At 48.7% G+C, this 20865-nt stretch overlaps 2 protein-coding genes across 4 annotated transcripts in view; one reads left to right on the plus strand and one right to left on the minus strand.

Moving 5' to 3' along the window:
* EVC2 (EvC ciliary complex subunit 2) overlaps positions 1–12582 on the minus strand; it is a 157731-nt gene extending 145149 nt beyond the window's left edge. For both annotated transcript variants that reach the window (XM_003800190.3, XM_023519319.1), the window contains exons 1-3: positions 12307–12582; positions 4731–4785; positions 1740–1906 (exon numbers count right to left, since the gene is read on the minus strand). In XM_003800190.3, coding sequence (XP_003800238.1) covers positions 1740–1906; positions 4731–4785; positions 12307–12540 — 456 coding nt within the window. In that variant the 5' untranslated portion in view covers positions 12541–12582. The remainder of the gene's footprint in view (positions 1–1739; positions 1907–4730; positions 4786–12306) is intronic.
* A 131-nt stretch (positions 12583–12713) lies between these two features.
* Positions 12714–20865, plus strand: part of EVC (EvC ciliary complex subunit 1) — a 77076-nt gene continuing 68924 nt past the window's right edge. For both annotated transcript variants that reach the window (XM_012811637.2, XM_003800191.3), the window contains exons 1-2: positions 12714–13074; positions 19218–19343. In XM_012811637.2, the coding sequence (XP_012667091.1) occupies positions 12901–13074; positions 19218–19343 (300 nt within the window). In that variant the 5' untranslated portion in view covers positions 12714–12900. The remainder of the gene's footprint in view (positions 13075–19217; positions 19344–20865) is intronic.

The raw sequence follows: 20865 nt of genomic DNA on the forward strand, positions 1-20865 counted from the left end.
CTGCCTGCCTGGGCCTCCCAGAGTGCTGGGATTATAGGCATGAGCCACCACGCCTGGCCTCACTCTCAGTGATATTAATAATCACAAGAACAGCCATCATTTACCAAAAGTTAGGCATTGTACCCGTCTCTTTCCACATGTGAATTCTATTGTTCCCATTTTAGAAATGAGAAAACTAAGGCTCAGAAAGGTGAACTCACTTGCCCAAGGTCATAGATAGGAAGCTTGAGCCAGGCCTGTGTGTCTCCGAATCCCATGACTCTTCCACAGTCCATGTCCCTCTCCACTGCATAACCCTCTCACCATGCAGAATATTCGCGCAGAGGCAGATGAGGAAGTGGTTTCCCAGAGAACACACGGGCGGCATGCAGCAGCATTAGCCTGACTCAGGCTTCTGAACTGGGTGGGTTTCCTGTCTGCTGCTCCTATGCTAGTGCTTCTTTGGCATGCCAGGGCCCCGATGAGTCTTGGCCAGAACCCCCAAGCAGAGACCTGGATTCCTATTCTTCTGATGCTCACGTAGCATCTTGTAAACAATAAATGATAACTATAGCTTGTTGAGCAAAAAATAATACAGAAGGGGTGATGGAGTATGGAGGGTGCTACTGTGTGAAGTGATAAGTCCCTGTTACTCAAGGGGACTGGAAGGAGCAATGACCCCTCCAGGGGGTTGTATGTGACCTCCATAAGGATACATCCATATCCTGACCCCAGCCTTATGCAGGTGACCTTTTTTGGAAAAGGAATCTCTGCAGATGTAATGAACTATAGATCTCATGATAAGATCATCTTGGGTTGTTCAGGTGGGCCCTACATCCAATGACACACACAGGAGAAGATAGGCACAGAGGAAAAGACCCAGTGCAGATGGAGGCAGAGAGTAGAGAGACACAGCCAGAGCCCAGAGGGCCTGTAGCTGCCAGGAGCTGGAAGCGGCAGGCAGAGCCCTCCCTAGAGCCTTGGAGGGAGTCTGACTCTGCCAACAACTTGACTTTGGCCTTGTGGCCTCCAGAGCATGAAGGATATACCCAGCAGCCCCAGATAACAAACATACCATTCAGCGGGGAGCCAAGGAGGGGATCGTGGCCATTGCAGCCCATTGGCCGTGCTCAATGGTTCTAATGGCATTTTAAGTCATTAAACCTTATGTTGAAGACAGTCCATTGTGGAAGCAGCACATAAAACAAGAGCGACAGCACAGAGCAGGGGCTTCAGATCTAGGCTCTGCCACTTCTCCCTGCGGTACCTGGAACAAGTTTCTTAGTCTCTCTAATCCCCAATGTCTTGTCTGTAAAATGGGAATAATAATACTACCTCTTTGCAAAACTTATCATAAGGCTCCATGTGAGATTATGCCCTTAAAGCGCTACACCCAGCCCCTGGCACGTCCTGTCTGTTCAGTGCTCACTGCTGTTCTGGGCACCAGCATTTTATGATAAGTCAGGATGAACTGCCCTGGTTAAAACAGAGCCCAACCCTGCCTTAGAAACACCACAGGAGGCAACCGAATGCTCTGACTCAAACCTCCTATCCAACTAAATACTGTATGCAGCAGAGCAGAAACGGCACTTTGGAAAAGTAAGTAGATTTGCTCTCCATTGATAACTGTATTTAGTGAAAAATGAGGAAAGGGCTTTTTTGAGAAACAAAAGCCTGTGACATTGTATACACGCTTGGCTCAAAATTGGTTTTGTTCCAACTTCTGATGTCTTTGTTAAGGTATTGAACTTGTTACTTACCATGTGGTGGGTCATAGGAGACTCTCTTTTAAATAAGGTCTTCACAGGCCACGAAGGTATAAAAGCGAAGAGAGAATGAGTCCGTGGCCCACTCGAGGCTGCAGAAGTCAGGAATGGGATAAAGACTTCAATTTTCTTGTTGGATTTCATTCCAGGGGGTGCTTCCCCTGAAAAACAGAAATGCACATCTTATACAGCGCAGGAGACAACAGGACACGGTCGCTAAGGTCTGGAGGACACAGAGTATATGGAAGGCTCCTGCAAAAGTCTTGCTGAACATGTGAATTAACTAATGAATGGATGAATGGCTTGTCTATCATCTCTACTCCAGGAAAATGAGACAGGGTCCCAGGAAGATACAGAGCTTAAGAAGAACATTTCTCAAAGTGTGGTCACTCCAACTGGGTTGTGCAGCCTCACCCAAGAATCAGAACCACTGGGCAAGGTGGTGTCCTGATTCTTACATGCATGGCGCCAGGCAGCTCTGGTTCAAATCCTGGGGCTGCCCCTCTGGCCATGAGTCCTTGGGCATATCCACTAATGGTGCCTCAGTTTCCTTAACTCTAAAGTGAGCAGAGTGAGTCTGACCTCTCTCTGGGTCCTTCTGAGCACCTGCCCACTGCAGAGTAAGCTCTCAGCAAACACTCTGACCATGATTTCAAGGAAGATCTGTCCACAGCCAGACACAAATGCCCACTGAGCTATCCAACGTGAAATGGCTCTCTCTAGAATTTGATCTACGTCAATGTATTTGGAAAATTCATGAGCATTATGTGTAAAACACAGGAATATCCCTTAAAACATCCTGACTGGACTGTCAAAAGTCCTCCTGAGTGGATGCTCCTTGGTGGCTGGTCAGTATAGGACCCTGGACAGGTCAGCTGAGTTCTCTGAGCTTCAGTTCCCCTCCCTTGGGACTGTGGTTAAAATTCCAATTAGACGGGTGTCCAAGGGGCCAATTAAATGCCATGCTGCATGTGAAAGTACTTAGCTGTATCAAATGTTTAACGTTAAAAACTGTATTTTCTAAATCACTTGGATTGTGGAGTTGTGCCTTTCTTCCACATTTATCTTCTATCCAAATACAAACTGCCCTTTAACTGAAAGTGAGTTTATTTTTCAGTCTTTCTTACTCAATGTATTGATAGGAAAGTCTTTAGAAGTGCTTTTAAAACCTTCTAAGGATTTTTTTTTTTTTTTTTGAGACAGAGTCTCAAGCTATCATGCTGGGTAGAGTGCTGTGGCATCACAGCTCTCAGCAACTTCAAACTCTTGGGGTTAAGCAATTCTCTTGCCTCAGCCTCCCAAGTAGCTAGCACTACAGGCGCCCACCATAACGCCCGGCTATTTTTTATAATTGTCATTGTTTTTTGGCAGACCCAGGCTGGATTTGAACCTGCCAGCTCCAGTGCATATGGCTGGCGCCCTAGCCACTTGAGCTACAGGTGCCAAACCCCTTCTAAGGAATTTTAAGATATATATAGAAAAAACCCCAAAAATTTGATTAAAAAGATGTAGAACTGGGTCCTAGATAAAACTGAAGTGTTTTTTTTTTCCCTTGGGTAATACCTGCAATGGATTCGGTTCACAAAGTTGTGATGGAAATAAAGGTCCTTTTCCAATGAGCATCTGGGAAACAATGGCCTTGACTATGGAAACAGATGGGCGCTTCACCAGGTCAGCCACTGACTCAGAGTATCAGCATATTCGAGTAGCCCCATGGGCTCAGGGACATATTTGCTGGCAGACCCACTGGGCAGACCATCTTAGGGCCGCACTGGCACTCAAGGCCTTCATCCCTGGTCCACTCGTTCAAGACTTCTGGCTCCTCGTGGTCCTCAGCTCTAATGAGGACTCCAGAGTGATCCCTCCCTTCAGAAAGGACTCATCCTCTGTTCAGTAAGAATCGCACTCAGTGTGTACAGACAAGCAGGACCTGCCTGGATCCTGGTCCATCCCTGTCCCCAGAAAACTCCACTGCCTAGACCCTGGGACAGGTGCAGAGAAAGGCATAGGGCCCACGCTGAGCCCACCCACAGGCTTCCCTGGAACTCCTGCCATAGCTACTAGGGAAAGTCTTGTCCTCTCTTCAGGTGCCACCTGTGGGGCCCCTGTGAACCCACGACAGCAACGTGGAAAGAAAGCACCTGAGAAGGACGTTCCCACAGGAAGCAGAGTTGGAGCTATAGAGGGAGGCTGGAGTAACAGAACCCGGGATCCGGCCATCTCAGCTCCATGAGCCTGTCACTTCCCTTTTGCTTAGGTCAGTGTCAGTTGACTTCCTGTCACCAAGTGTGACAGCCTAAATTACGGCCCCAAAGACAGCCAAGTCCTAATCCTATGTGCCCATGAACATCGTCTCAGGGTAACAGACTTTGCAGATGTGGTTCAAAGAAGGGCCTCCAGGTGGCGAGACTGCCTGTATTACCCAGGAGGGCCCTAGATGTAATCACAGACGTCCTTACACGGCAGAGATTTGACAGACAGAAGAGGACAATGTGACCGCTGACGCAACAGGTCATCCACCTAAGCAATGTAACCATGTGGCAAAAGATGCTGGAAGAAGCAAGGAGCCTCCAGAGGCCCTGCTGACCTTGACCTTAGCCCAGTGAAACTGATTTCGGGCTTCTGCCTTCCAGAATGGTAAGAGAATAAATGAGTGTTGTTTTGAGCCATTAAGTTTATGAAAATTTGTTCAAGCAGCCATGGAAACTGATGCACCTGGCTAATCTGTGCATCTGTGTTTTATTCACTAGATTCCTCCACAGGCAAATCAAGACAAGCCCATCTGACCCTAAGCTCCTCCTTGGGCACTCCAGCTCCAGCCAGCTTTGAAGAGGGGGCAGGATGCCTGCCCTAGTATAAAAACATCAGGGAACGACCTGTGTGCCTGGGGAGGGAGATATGGAAGGCACCAGCAGAATGTGAGAGGTGGAAGTGGAAGGCTTTCATGGTCAAAACAAGGGGAAGTTAACCGGAAGGAAAACTCACCTGCAGTCTTAAAGTGAGAGTTTTCCACACTGGGCCAAAGCATGCAGGGCAGCTCCTAAAAATTTCAAAAGGCATAAAATCATTTACTGAAAAACTTCGTAAAAAGTGGTTGAACCTAATTTCTGTAAATGGCTCACAATGGAGGAGGAACTGCACTTTACCCAATGTGTCAGGTGCCCAATCCCGACTCAGCCACCCCACCAGGTGCACCCAAGACCACACACTGTACGCCAGTACCACCCCAGCTCCTTGTCCTCCATTCTTGCAACCAACACCAGCTGTGCATCGAGCAGGTGTCCCAGGATAGCCCCTGACATCACCAGGACCACAATGCCACTCAGGAGGAAGAGGCAGGTTCCCAGGGAGCAAACGACCCGTCATGGAGAAGCCCTCAGCCCTGGCTCCCGGCACAGCCTCACTGGATTCTGAGTGTCTCCCATTCTTGTCTTCTCTGCAGTCCCCAGACTGAAGAGGGGCCTCTCTCAGGGCTCTGAGTACTCTGCACCCACGGTGTCCGTGACAGGTGCCGGCTGACACCACCTTCCAATGCTATCCTGCCCCTCCCTGGTGACCTTCTCTGCAATATGACACAGCTCCCAGCAAGGCCACCACTGCCACCCCAAGGCCCCACTCAATGAGCAGCTCCTTTCTCACCACACATGCTCACCAGCAGCATTTGATATGTACCTGCACTGCTTTCCTGTGAGTGCTGTAACAGATTACTGCAACTCTACTGCAGCTTAAAATAGTACAAACTTATTCTCTGATAGTTCTAGAGGCCAGAAGACCAGCATAGGCCTCATCAGACTATAATCAAGGTGTCTACAGAGCTGTGCTCCTTTCTGGAGGCTCTGGGGGAATCTGCTCCCCACCTTCCCAGCTTCTAGAGGGGTCTGCATCCCAACTCATGGTTCCTCCCTCCATCTTCAAGGCCAGCAGGACTCCTTCAAGGTGGAGTCCTCCTCACTGCATCTCTCTGACCTTCCCACTACATGTGCTGGCCCTCTCTTCTGCCTCGCTCCTCCACACTTAAAGACTCTTGTGATTACATTGGGACCATCCAGATAATCCCAGATACACTCCTATTTTAAGGTCAGCTAATTAACCACTTGTCCACATATAATGACAATTAACCACTGTCCACTTACGACATTGACATCTGTGGGGGCCATTATTCTACCAACCAGGAGCCTTCTCTCCTTTCCTGAAGGAGCCTTTTCTCCTTTTCTCTCCTCTTTTGACCTCTGGGTCACAGTCCTGGTCCCTTTACACTGACCCCACCTCCTTCCCTGGATCCTTTCTTCTTCCAGGCCAATAATCATGGGGTTGTTCCAGGGCTGGGCCCTAGGATCTCACTTCTTCCCACAGAGACGGGCTCCTGAGGTGAGCTCACCCAGGCCCTCTGTGTTATAGGCTATTTATGCACTGACTGCTCTGTAATGAAGACCTACACTTCAGGTTTCTCCCCCAAATCCAGACTCACCCATCCAGCTCTCTACCATGCATGAACCCTGGGATGCCTAGGGGCCATAGCCAACTCTACAAGACCCAAACTGACTTCCCAGGGCCTCTGCACATCAGCTGATGGCATCTCTGGTCCCCCATGCGCTCAGGCTGACATCTGTGGTTTTGTCTTTAATTCCTCTCTTCTTGCTCTCAACTCACAATAAACCTTAGCAAACCCACAGGCCCTACTTTGAAAATACATCTCCAGCCAAGGTCTCCTTCAATCTCCTGCTCACCTGCTTCCTCATTTACACCCCTACCACCTGCTGTTCTCACCCCTGCCAGTAGGTGCCAGGAAAGGCTGAGAGTGAGTCTCTCACCTACCCAACGCCGGCCACAGAGCCCTTGAAACAAAGGCCAGAGTCCTGGCCAGAACGCTCCCTTCCAGATGTGGCTATGCCCGTCCCTCATTCCACTCAGAGCTCTGCTTAGGTGTCACTTCCTCAGAGCACCCTTCCTGCACACCTGCCCAGGTAGCAAGTGCTTTCCCCCCCCCCCCGTCTCTTGCACATTGTACACATGTGCACAGCCCCACACACACACACACACTACAGCCACACAGTTACACACTGCCTTTCTCCCTCTCCGAGAACACAGGCTCCTTAAGGGCAGGGACGGGTCCTGGTCTGTCGTGGCCTGCCTCCCAAGTGCCAAGGCCAGAACCTGGCAACTAGAAGGCCCTCCAGAGCCACTGGGAATGTCTGACTGACTCAGGCCTCATCCCCACACACCACTTCACTGCCTCCTCCTTGTCTAAGAGATTTCGAGTAGAACTGTTTGCAGAGATGGAAATGTTCCAGACTCCGTGTCCAATACAGTAGCCACTAGCCACCTGGGGCCAGGAAGCATGTGAAATGTTTACATTTAAATAGCCACACATGACTAGTGGCCAGGGCAGTGGACAGCACCCTTTCAGACTATCTGGGAAACTACTGCAATTGCCTAACAACTCACCCTTTGGAGGAAGGGGAGATACTAAACTAACTCAGAACATTTATATTCAGGTTTACAAAGAACTTTCTTATAGAATCTAGCCACTGAGAGCCAGTGCTTTGGGGTGAAGAATCTGAGTGGGCATCCTCACTCCACTGGAACCACTGTGGCCTCAGTTTCCTCATCTATAAAATGGGATGTTATACCTTCTTCATAAGGATTTTTAGAGGATTAAAATAGATAATATACACAAAGCATTTAGCATAGTGCTCAGCACATAGTAAATACTCAGTAAATATAGCACTGAGTATATTTATAAGTACAATATAACTGGTTATTATTGCTATTACTGTATTACTGTAACTATTATCACTGCTGTTATTGCTGTATTACCACTATTATTACTATGATCTCTGCAATAATACTGAAAAGTAACTATAAAAGTGGCCACTTTGCCGATGAACAACGGGAGGCTCAAGCTGGCCTGCAGCCCAGCTTTGGGAGTGCAGAGCTCAGTCATGTTCACTGCCATACTGCAGGGGCCAGCCCAAAAGCATCAAGGACACACAATAAATATTTATAACTGGATGCATGAAATGCCTAAGTGTCTAAGCTAGTAAGGGTGGAGCTGAGACCAAAACTCACATTTCCAGATCCCCAGCCTAGTTCCCAGCACCCCGCCACTGTCTCACCACTTCCAGCCTGCTACCTCACTGTCACTCACTTGCTCAGCAAGTATTTTTGATCACCTACTATGTGCTACTTAGAAAATGGTGTTATATCACCAAAAGAGGAACAAAGTTGTCCTACTCTCAAGGCACTGTTTAAGAAAGTTATAAACAAAATAATAACATACTATAAATAACATACTATAAACAAAATAGTAACATACTACAAAGAAGGTGATAAGCACAGCAGGGAGAAATAAAGAACAAAAGGAGGACAGAAGTGGGGGCTGCCATTTTAAATAGAGTTATATGGAAATAGGGACCATGAGGATACTTAGGGGAAGAGCATTCTGTCAGGAAGAGGGAACAGCATGTGCAAAGGCCCTGAGGAGGGAGTATGCTGAGCGGATTCAAAGAACAGCAAGGAGGTCAGTGTACCTGAGCACAGTGAGTGAGGGGGACAGACACAAGAAATGCAGTCAGAGTGGTAAGACAGGCGTGGAGAGACTTTTAGGTCACACTGGGAACTTTGATTTCTGCTCTGAGTACAATGGGAAGTCACTGGAGGGCTACCCCACAGGAGTGACAGGAAGTGGCAGTGTTAAATGGGACACTCTGGCTGCTCGTTGAGAAGCAGACAAGAGTAGAAGGAGGAAGGTGGGCAGCAGCCTCTGCCCTAGTCCAGAGAAAGCTTGGTAACTCGGATCAGGATGGTGGTTACGACAAAGACAGGGAAAACTGGGTTGATTTTGGGTATATTTTGAAAATAGAACCCATGAAATTTGTAGACTGACAGAATGTGAGGTATAGAGAAAGGGAGGAGGAAGGACAGAGTCAGGTCTTTGGGACCCAGCAAAGGGGGAGGCAGAGAAGCCACTGGCAGAGAGGGAGGAAGGAGGCAGGATTTAGGCACGGAGTGGGGCATGACCTCTGGGGTGCCTGTTGAGCCTCCGGGGATCACGTCAAGTGAGCAGAGGGATCTACACAGGAGCTTTGAGACACCTCTGCTGGGGATAGGAATCTGGGACCTGTCAGTGGGTAGGTGGGCGACGATGTGAGTGTTGACAGAAAAGAGAGAGACCCTGGGGTGCTACAGCTATGAAGAGAGAAGGGGAAGCAGAGAAAACCCCAAAGACCCCCTCTTTCCAGAGGACGTCTCACGAAGTACTCAGGGATTGGTTACCTCAGCTCGGAATTCCAATGCTGCAACTTTGAAGCTATAATAAGTAGACAATGCATCAAATAATGTTTTGAAGTGTCTGGCTGGTTTTACTACTATTATTTTGGTAATTCACCCAGCTCTGGACACATCCACCGTCTCACCACTTCCAGCCTGCTACCTGGGAGTAGCAGTTGTGAACTTGGCATCACAACCAACCCGAATTACTGTTTGGTAATTTAAGTAAAAGAAGAACAAAATGATGCTATTACATTATAAAGTGATGCAAATTATGAAAGGACTTATTCTGAAATACATGTTTATCTTTTTTTCACCTCCCAGTCCCAGAGCATCAGACAGAGCCTATCGGATGGCAGGGATTTTCAGGTTTGTGGGTTCAGGACTCCTTCATGAGCTTAAGCTGACTGAGGACATTCCAAGAAGCTTCTGTTTGTGCAGATTAAATTTACAAATATTCAATGTGTTTAAAATAGAGTGAGATTATTTTTCAATGTCTATTAATTCATTTTAAATAGGAATGACAATCATATTGCATATTAGCATAAATAGCACATTTTATGAAAAATAGCTGTTTTCCTAAATTAAAAAAAATAGTGAGAAGAATGACATTGTTTTGCAAATCCCGTCTACGTTTAAAGTAATGGAAGATGCTGGATTCTCAAATCTGCTTCTCTATTAAATCTGCTGTAATCTCATGCTTCATTTCACCGTGCAAACCCCCACAGCCACCTGCGAGAACATGCGAGCGGGGAAAGTAAATGATGTCTCAGCACTGCTATGAAAGCAGCCCTGACTCTGTGCATCCCTGAAATGGTTCAGTGACGCCTCAAGCCCCCAGACCCCACTTTAAGAAACACTGTGGAATAGGAGGCATTCTCAGTAAGCATCAAATAAAGACTTGAAAGAAGATAAAAACTCTGCCTGCAGGAACCAGCAAAGGAGCCAAACAGCCCAGACAAGGTGGTAAACATTCTCAGCAAGAGACACCTCAGCAGCACGGGGCGAGAGGACGGAATATGCCAAGCCACCTGGGATGTCCTCTCCCCACTCTTTCCCTGCCTAAACTGACTTACCTATCAGGTCTCCACTGCATTTTCTTCCTCTGACTTTCAAATTAAGTGACCTCCCCTCCACGCTACCCTCACAACTCTTTGTCCTTCTCCTCAAAGCACCCAGTCACCATGTGCAGGCGGGCACCTCCTTCCGCATGGGACTTAGGAGCAGGTGCAGTAACATGTAAACTGAATGAACAAGTGCATGAACCGGAGGAGGGAGACGCAAGTGAAGGCTTCACATAATCACACAGGAGCAGCTAACAAGTATCTTAGGGAAGTATGCTCTGGAAACCTGCCTTACACCACTGGTCAGAAGGGCAAGCTGAGACCCTGATGGCTATGACTCACCCCAGGCCACAGCAGCCCTGTTAGGGACCCATAAGGCCCAGCCTCTGTCCTGTGCAGCACAGAGAAGGACACAGGCCCATTGTGAGGAAGGAGGCTTGGCCCCACAGACAAGACGGGTATAGGCAGGGCCTGGGCCTGTGTGAGGTGTTCAAGGCACCAAGGATGCTTGGACACAGGTGCTCATTCTTATGTTTCTGCAAAGGCAAGGGTGGCCCTTGAAAGTGAGGGGCCCTAGGCTCACCTGGGTTCTAGATAGTGTCAGGCCCTTCCCAGTAGGCACTGTCCCTTCCACTTGGCAGCGGCTGCCCTCAACACCACTGCTCTTGAGAGAGGTAAATGTCTGCCAGGATTTGCTAGCATTGACCTCCCAGAAGGAAGAGCATGTTCAAAGCCGCTAAGGCCAGGGATGTGTGGTCTCAACATGGGGAAAGGACAGGCCTGGGGACATGGCTCTCTGAGTTTGATTTTGTCACCTGCAAAACAGGCCAGAGACTTCCCATCCCACAGGGCAGATAATAGTAAACAGACCGTGTGAAAAAGTTCTGTCATTGGGCTTTTTAAAGCTCAGTACACGGATGTGGAGTTTCTCCAGACCACATATGATGAAATGGGAAGAGAATTTCCCTTAAGAGACCTAAACCTCTGAGTAAGTACAGCAACTGTCCTGGACCCACAGGCAGAGAACAGGGTGGCGACAGGGCCGACTGGATCCTGGGGGGACAGCTGAGAGGACCCCAGAGTGGGGTCGATGCCTAAACCTCTGAGCAATTACAGCAAATGTCCTGGACCCACAGGCAGAGAACAGGGTGGCGACAGGGCCGACTGGATCCTGGGGGGACAGCTAAGAGGACCCCAGAGTGGGGTCGATGCCTGAACCTCTGAGCAAGTACAGCAAATTTCCTGGACCCACAGGCAGAGAACAGGATGGGGACAGGGCTAACTGGGTCCTGTGGGGAGAGCTGAGAGGACCCCAGAGTGGAGTCGATGGGCCAGACCACAGCACATAACACTTCTTCACGCGGGGCCTGTGGTCTTCTGTGTGCTGTACAGGACAGAGGCTGGGCCTTGTGGGTCCCTGACAGGGCCACTCCCTTCGCTGTGGCCTGGAGCAAGTCAGAGCCATCAGGGCCTCAGCTTGCCCTTCTGACCAGCAGTGCAAGGTGGGTTTCCAGAGCACACTTCCCAAAGTGTGCCAGAGTTTGCAGGAAGTCCTGAGGAGAGTCACCAAGGGCGTGAACCCAGGTGAAGGTGAAGTTGTGCGGCCTGAACCCAGAGGGTGTCAATGGGTAGGGGAAGAGGGGCCGGTATGATAGGTCACTGGGAGGAAAAGGCACTAGGACTGTGACCAGCTTTGGAGGGAAGGGATTACTAGGTGACAGCTAGGGCTCTCTGCCTTTCCAAGTTTGGGGCCACAGTCATATGGCGAAGGATGAGGTGTGTAATGGCTAAATGCATCAGCCAGGAGTGTAGTGACAGTAAAAGTCCAGCCAATAATCCTAACTCCGGACAACAGCCACACTCTGGCCCAGAGCTTGCCTAAACCAGATGCTCTATACGCAGTGAAGCATCCAACTCCCTTGGATCCTCTGGGGTAGACGCTGCAGTGGCCCAGGAACAGAGGCATAGGAACAGAAGTGACCTGACCTAGATCACACAGCTGGCAGGATGCACAGTGGAGTCCAACCAGGCTGCGTGTAAAGTCCAGACCCGCAGCTGCCACACCGAAGAAAGTCTCCACCTTTGCTCCAAGTTCTCTGGCCACAAGCAGATACACCTAAGGACCAGCCTCCTCCTATTCAGATCCTGCCCTCCCCGACTCTTTGCCCCAGGGGCCTTCTCTCCGCCAGAGGGGAGGAAGCCAAGACTCCAGACTCTGCCCCTCTTACCTGCGCGGTCCCCTGGGGCCCCCTCCGGCTTTGCCTGGGAAGAGTACCTAGGCCGGCTCCAGGATTGGGAACCGCCGGGGAATCCGGAGGAGGCTGAGCTCCAAGAGGGCCCCGGAGGTGACCTGGGTCCCTAGGGCCAAGGCCACAGCCTCTTCCCCCCAGCGCCAACGCCACGGCCAGGAAGCCCCCGGCCAGCATCCACGTGCTGCGTCCAGAGGAACCAGCCGGACTCATATTCCGCTAAGCCGGCGATCCCCCAGTGGCCGGCGCGGCAGGGCCTCCAGAGCTTCCGGACCCCAGGCCCACCCAGTCGCCGAGCATGCTCAGTCCGAGGGCAGGGCCGGGCGGGGTGGCCCCAAGTTTTAGGCGGCGATCTCGGCTCCTCCCTCGGGCGCGGCGGGGCAGGGGAAAGGAGCAGAGCGGGAGCCAGGAGATCGCGCAGGCAGGAAAGTTGCCGGAGCGCGCTGCGCCCCCGGCCGGTCCGGGCTCTGAGCCCGGCGTCGCCGTCCTGGTGGGGCCGGTGCAGCTGGACGCTGGCCCGGACCGGGCGCGGCGGCGGGCAAGATGCGACGGGCGGACTCCTGAGCGCCCCCAATGGCCCGTGGCTCGGCGGCCTGCACCGGGGACGCGCGGCTGCTGCTCGGCCGGGACGTGCTAGGACCGGCGCCCGCGTTGCTGGCCCCGGCCGTGCTGCTGGGCGCCGCTCTCGGCCTGGGCCTCGGCCTCTGGCTCAGCTGCCGTGCTGGCGGTTCGCGCCCGCGGCACCAGGTGGGTGGGCTGAGCGGGCCGGCGCGGGGCGGGCAGGGGGTGGAGGGGGCTCCTGGGTCCTGGGAGCTGGTGCTGGGCAAGCCCGGGCTCTGAAACCAGGAGGGCGGGATAGCGGGCTTCGCGCCCGTCTGCTCCAGGAGGTAGGCGGCGGAGTGACTAGAGGACACTGTCCCGGGGGACCCCAGAAGTGCCTGCTCACTCCCGTTCCGCTGTGCAATCCTAGACCGCCACCACACACCCCAGTCCCTCCCTCCCCCCCATCCCCCAGCCTCTGGCTTCTTTGTAGCACTGGCGTTTGGGGCACGATGCTGGGCACTGGGGTGGGGTGACCAGACGTCTCGCTTTTGGCAGGACAGTCCTGATTTTTAACAATTTGTCCCGCGTCCCGCGGCGTGTTAAAAAAGTCCCGATTTTTGGAAAGAAAGCACTAACGGGCGGGAGAACAGTAAGGGAATATACGGTTTTGGCTGCCATGTGGCTATTTCTCCAGGATATGAGTTTTATATTATTTTTGTTAGTTTTATAATGTTAAACTGTAATAATAACAAATAATTGTTGAGAAGTGATTATCGAGAACTGCTTATCAATGTTTGCATTATTGTCAGGCCCCGCCCCCGCCCCGCCCCTGCTCCGCCCCCCTCGTCAATGGTGTCCCGCTTTACCAATGTTAAAATCTGGTCACCTTACACTGGGGCCAAGCGCAGAGTGCTGGACAGGAGGGCTGGGGATGCCCATGCCTGGACGTCCATCCCAGCTCTGCCTCTTCCTTCCTTGCCGTCTGGGATGCCACTCCATTCTTTAGTCCTAGCTGTGGCACTGGAATACATTTATCCACTTATCCACCCTGTAATAAAAGTTTGCTAAGTGCGTTCTACTGCCTGTCACACTAGTGAGCTGGGCGGATCCTGCCCTGGTCAGCTAGAGGTTCACAAGGAGGTGACCACATTACAAGTAAACCCTGTGTATGGCACTGCACAGTGAGTTCTGTGATGCCAAACTGATCATGCTAGCACTTGTTGAGTGCTGACTGTGTGCCAGGCACTGAGATATACCCGCTCCTGCATGATCTCATGGATTCTCCACAACAGTTTGAGTTGAATTTATTAATGTTCCCATTTCACGGATGAGGAAACTGAGACACAGTGAGGTTAAGTAACTTGCTAAAATGACAGCAGTTGAGGGTCACGGGTGGCAGCCTGAGGGGATTAAAAGGTGCTTCACATGGCAGTTGTCCTGAGGCCTTGGATGGCCATGGAAACACCTGGGCTAGGACAGACATTCCAATCAGTTGAAGTATGACCACTATTTTAGGTCCCTTAGCCGCCACCTCTTTGAGAGATGAGGTCTGGTAAGATCAGAGATGAGGTAATTGGGCTTACACCTCCCATTCCTGGCCCACATGAAAAGGAGACAGTCTCCTGGGGCTACAGGGAATCACAGCTCTTAGATCACAATGTGGGTTACTCCTGGGGAGTGTTCTGCTGCCAAGAGCTCAAACTAAAATACTGCAGGGTCCTCTCGCTAAGGCTGGGTTGTCAGATCCTGCTGGTGACTAAGAGAGAGCAAGGGAGGCTGGCTTGTGTGAGGGCAGAAAGGCAATAATGTGCAGAGCCTTGCTGGGTGCCCCATGCAAAGTGTTTACAGACATTTAAGGTAGGGGAACTATTATCTCCATTTCACAGGGAGGCAGTTGGGGTTTGTTGTCCTGGGTCACACCATGAGTAAACAGTGGGGCTGGATTTCAGCCCAAATCTTCCGAACCCTAGATCCAGAGCTTTAATTTTCTGCTGCCTGGTGACATATCCATTTGGTAGCTGAGGCAGCTGTGATTCACAGAGGTGAACCAAGCTGTGTAGGTTGGCGTAAAGGGTCAGTTGAGAGTGATGACTCAGACCAGGGAGGCAGCCATGTGGGGCTGATGGGATTTTCCCATAGTTTGATGTCGCCTTTGCAACATTGCAACGACATTATTTCAAATGAATGAGACTCCTTTCCTCCTGTCTCCTTCCTCTTCTATTTCTTTTTTCTTTTCTTTTTTTTTTTATTTCTGAGACAGAATCTGACTTGGTCATCCTTGGTAGAGTGCTGTGGCATCTTAGCTCACAGCAACCTCAAATTCTTAGGTTCAAGTGATCCTCTTGCCTCAGCCTGGGTAGCTGGGACTATAGGTGCCGACCACAACACCCAGCTATTTTTAGAGATAGGGGTCTCTTTCTGGCTTAGGCTGGTCTTGAACCTGTGAGCTCAGGCAGTCCACCTGCCTCAGCCTCCCAAGTGCTGGAATTACAGGCGTGAGCCACCACGCCAAGCCTTCTATTTCTAAAATGGACTTCTGACAGTATGACTCTCCTGATTAAAAACTTTCAGGAACTCCTGGTTGCCTACAAAAGATAGTGCCTGATTTCCTAGCAATGGTGCTTGATTTCCTAGCAGAGTGCATAAGATGACTTACCTTCCAGCCCAGCCCACAGATGCCCAGGCATTGCCCCATCCCGGCCCAGCCATACAAGACATCTCACTGTCCCACTAGATGCCCAGCACGTCTGCACATCTGTTCTGTCTGTCTGCTGTGGCCTTCTTCCCTCTCTGTCCTTATCAGCCTTCAGGACCAGAGAGGTCACCTGGGACACCTTGACTCTCCTTGAGGGGTCAGGCACTTTCTCCTTCCTGCCTCCTGGGCACTCAGTTTTTCTCCTCTGGTCCAAGTCTTGTTTTTATCTGGTACCACCTTCCATTCATTGTTTTCATTTTATTTTATAAAGCCACCTCATTCAACTCTTTCAGCTGGGTATTTTGGGAATTACTTCCCATTTCTATATAACATGCCTGCACTGCTGCTGCTTCTGTAAGTAACAGCTGGTGATGTCCCACTGTGGAAAGAAAGAAGGTTTAGTTACTGTTCCTCCCCTTGTCCATAAGTATGCCCACCTCCCTATATTACCACCACCTTCCCTACATGGTTATAGAATAATTCAAGTTAAATCAATATTCAGTGTTTCTATTATTACAATGTTATAAACTCTACTCTCTGTAATTCAAGGATCAGTTAAGATTATGAACATCTTTCTTTCTTACACAATCTTTTGTTTTCCCTGAAATTAAGTTATAATCATTTTTTTCATTTGCTTAGATTCTGTGTACATATCATTCATTTAATACTAAACTCTCCTCTATTTACATCCCTTTCAAGACATTTGAATACATTAGATATTTGATCCATTTTTTCTTCTTGAGAAAGCTATGTGTGCTAGAAGCATTCTGATGTGCCTCCCATTTGAGCTGGTTAGTCTCTAGATGACAGCACTCTAAAGTGTGGACCACACTAACATTATCAATATCTCTTGATAGAAATGCAAATTTCTGGGTCTCCAAACCCACTGAATGAGAAGCTCTGGGGCTTGGGGCCCAGAAAACTGTGTTTAACAAGCCCTCCAAGTGATTTAAAGTTTTTAAAGTTTGAGAAGCAGCTACTCTGGGCTTTCACTGTGGCCACTGAGACCTCTTAGGACCATCCTGCTGGGTCTTCCTCACCTGTCCTTGAGCTGGATCTTGTTTCAGGGAACTCCTGCACTCATCTTTCTTTGACTAATTTTTTTGTGTGGCTGGAACACATCTTTCAGTAGTTTTCTGAGAAAGGGATGGCTGGAACTCTTATCAGAATTTCTGTGTCTAAAAATATCTATATTCTTCTATTCTATACTTACTTTGGTTACATTAGTTGATATACAATTCTGGGCTGGAAATAATTTCTTGGCAGCATTTTAAAGGCACTTTTCTGTTGTCTTCTAATTTGCATTTTTGCTGATGAGAAAACAGATTCTATTTAGATCCTTGATATTTCACATGAAATATCTTTTGTTTCTCTATAGAATCTTAAAGAATCTTTTCTTTGCCCTCAGTGTATGAAATTGCACCAGAAGAGGTCTTAGAGGGAGTCTGTTATCATCCTTTGTGCTAGGCGTTTGGAATGCCCTTTCAATGTAGAAATTCATTTTCTTGATTATTTCTTTGATGATTCTTTTCATTGTAAATGTTCTCTTTTTCAAGAACGCCTATCATTTTTAGGTTGAATTGGGCCTCTTCTTTCTCTCCAGTTTCCCATTTTTTTGTCTTTTTATGTTTTCTAGGGGACTTTTCTCGATTTTATACTTTCACTGAATTTTCCGTATGTTTAATTTTTAAGAGTTCTCAGAATATTCTGTATTTACTCTATCCTATTCTTATTTTGTGGATGAACTATCTTCTCTGATTTCTTGTGAGGATTATACAGATACCTATGTTTTCTTTTCCCTGTGAGTATCTATTTCCTGCTTGCTTTTTCTTTCTGTTTTAGGTTTTGTCTTTTATATTAGAGTGTATCCACAAATGGCTAGTGACTCTCTTGGTCATTTTTACATAGGGAATTAAAAAACTCGTGCTTCCTTGTGGGATGGGTGAGGTTTTTCTCCGGGGTCTTTACTGTAAAATGATCTCACTGGGTACTTCCTTGCAGAACCCTTGTACTGGCCATTTGTATTTGCTAAACAAACAACCCAAAAAGCTGTGTAGCCTCATCATCTACCCTGAAACCCACCCCTATTTCAGCCACACAGGTTTCCCTGGACATGCCTCAGAGGCTGTGCCCTTGCTGTTCCCACTCCCGGGATGCTCTTTGCTGAGATATCTCAAGGCTCTCTCCCGTACTTTCTTCAAATATCTTCCTAAAACACCCCCTCATCCAAGAGATGTCCCCTCCCATCATTCTCCATTCCCTCACCTTCCGTCATTTTTCCCTATAAGACATCATCCCTGACATACTGTGTATTTATCTGTTGATTTGTTTATGTCTTCTCTCACTAGAATGTGATAAGTTCCATGAAGGAAGGAACTTTGTGTATTTTGTTTGTTAATCTATTCTCAGTGTCTAGAACACAGTTTGACACATAGTAAGTGCTGGGTAAAGTTGCTGATAACTTAGTGACAAACTTGTGGTATTTCTCCAATTCTGAGATTACATTTGTGAGCAGCTAGTGGTCATGGAGGCAGTTCTTAAGTGTTTCTGGCATAACTGAATTTTAAATGCAGTCTATTCTCCTTATTCACTGTAGTTGTATTCTGTGCAGTCACTGAGAACACCACCTTAGTCAACTCTGAGGGGACATGCAGGCTTAGGTTCCTACAAGTCTCTGGTCACAAAATTTCCAATAACTGATCAATACCAATCTTATTTTATGTACATTTTTTATTCAATTATAATATTTTATGTACATTTTTGTTTCAATGATATTAGGATCACAGACAACAGCCCTTAAATTACAGAGCAATTGTGAACCCAGACTGAACAAAACTGCTCTAACACGTTTTCTCCCTGAGTCACACCACAGTCTTCCTTCCTGAGGCCAGGAGACAGTGCCTCAGCACCTGGCTTGGGGTCCATTTTAAACAGCAGACTCACTGAGAAAAAGCACAAAAATGCAAAAATTATGGCACTAAATAGACTGAGAAAAGGACGTTTGTTTACAACGTAAGCGCTGACACAAGCAGGCAGAGTATCACCTTTTTATAATTTCATCTGAGAGCATATGCATCAGATGAATCAGATTTTTCACACCTGGCACAATCCAGGAATAACTGTGAATTTGCCATGAGAACTTATTGGCAGTTACAAATAAATGTTATCAAGTCGGGGAATTTGCAAACACGGAATCCACAAATAAAGAGCATCCAGTGCAGTTCACAATTACTTTATAATTTAAGGTTACCTAAGATATTGTCTTAAAAACCATCCAATGACATTATTGAGAACAATAGGAAAATTAATATTTACATGCCATTTCCCATGCTTAGCTGTTATTCCCCCCCACCTAAAAAATTCACCATCTAATAGGGGCCACCGACCCAGAAGTAAAATGGAATGAGCTTTGCTCCAAGTCCTTGGGAGGTGTTGGGGGGAACGTCTCAGGGAGGGGGCCTGGACAGTCTTGAAGGATATGCAGTAGGCCCCAGGTGGGGCATTGCACACACAGGGCAGAAGCACAGAGCTTAGTGGAAGTAGCCACTGGACGTGGGGAAGTTGACTGGCAGAGTCAAGGGGGGACCAGGCTGTTAGACCTCAGTGTGGTGATTCTACCCGTCCACCCCCATCCCTGGCCTTTGGGTTTTAGAAAGACGATGATCAACATCTGCTCAAGAACTTAGAGCCCAATGTCCAGACTCCCTCGGAAGCTGGCTCCCTACCAAGGAGGCGGAAGCGAGAAGCACAGATGTCCAGAGATGAGGCTGCTCTAGAGGTGAGCTTGGGGTTTGTGTCTGTTTGCTGAGCTGCAAACTGGGAGGTGGGTGGGCCAGCAAGATTTCCCCAATAGGCTGCTTTTGTTGACGTGTGATTTACATACAATTTGATAAGTTTTGACAAATGCACTCATGCTTGGAACTCATTCCCCCGTCAAGAAGGTCTCATCGTCCCAGGGAGCCCCCTAGTGCCCCTTTGTGGTCAATCCCCCCTCCACGCATATTTCCCGAGACAACCAGGGATGTGCTTTCCATCACCAGAGCTTGGTTCGGCTGTTCAAGAGCTTCCTAGAGACGGAACCTGTGTCCCCTCAACAGAATGCTTTCAAGCTTGTCCATATTGTCACGTGTATTCAGAATCCACAGCTCAGTGCTGAGCACTGGCCTTGTGTGACGTGCCGCAGTTGTTCACTGCTCACTGCTGGGTGGATGTTTGGCTGGGTCTCCGTGGGTCTGCACGTGTCACTGTGACTGAGTGTGAGCCTGCAGGTGTTTGCCATCCCCTATCTCTTTGTCTCTGTCTTCCCTAATCTCTTTTTACCCCTCTGCCCCCCTCCATACTATTAGTTCTCTGATCACAGAAATGAGAACCAATGTCCACATGAAAACGGGGGCACACGTGTTAAGACTGACACTATCAGGATAACCAAAACAGGGAGACAATTCAAATGTCCACTGACTAACAATGAAAAAATAAAGTGTCATAGTCATAGATGGAATATTATTTGGCCATAAAAAGTATTGGGGCTAGGCACAATGGCTCACACCTGTAATCCTAGCTCTCTGGGAGGCTGAGGCAGGAGGATCAGTTGAGGTCAGAAGTTAAAGACCAGCCTGAGCAAGAGCAAGACCTCATCTCTACAAAAATATAGAAAAATTAGTCAGCTGTTGTGGCAGGCACCTGTAGTCCCAGCTACTTGGGAGGCTGAGTCAGAAGTATGCCTTGAACCCATAAGCTATGATGATGCCATGGCACCCTAGCCTGGGGCACAGAGCAAAAACCTGCCTGGGGGGGCGGGGAAGACTGCAGTACCGATACAAGCTACAACATGGATGAACCTTGAAACTATTATGCTAAATGGAAGAATGAAAGAAGCCAGTCACAAAAGTATCACATACTATAGTATTCCATTCCTGTGACATATCCAGAAAAGGGAAATTGATATGGACAGGAGATGAGAGGGTGCCAGGGGCTGGGAGCGACCCGAGGGACAGGGGTGACAGCTGAAGGTTTTCTCTCTGATGCCATGAAAATGTTGTGAAATTGATGGTGGTGATGGCTGCACTTACCCGTGAAGACACCAAAAATGTTAAATTGTGTACTTTACACAGGGGGAGTGTACGGTGTGTGGAGCGTTAAACAGCCGACGCTGCTCACACAGCTCAGATGAAAACTGCCAGTGACGAAAACAACACTGGTTTGGGATCCTAGAAGCACACCCAGCTCTGCCTGGCATTTGCTGTGTGATGTCGGGCAAGAAACACAGATGTTCCCCACCGTACTATGGCAGTAACGCTGTG

This window comes from Otolemur garnettii, unplaced genomic scaffold, assembly GCF_000181295.1.
Source record: "Otolemur garnettii isolate 467f Iridium unplaced genomic scaffold, OtoGar3 scaffold00171, whole genome shotgun sequence".
NCBI lineage: Eukaryota > Metazoa > Chordata > Mammalia > Primates > Galagidae > Otolemur > Otolemur garnettii.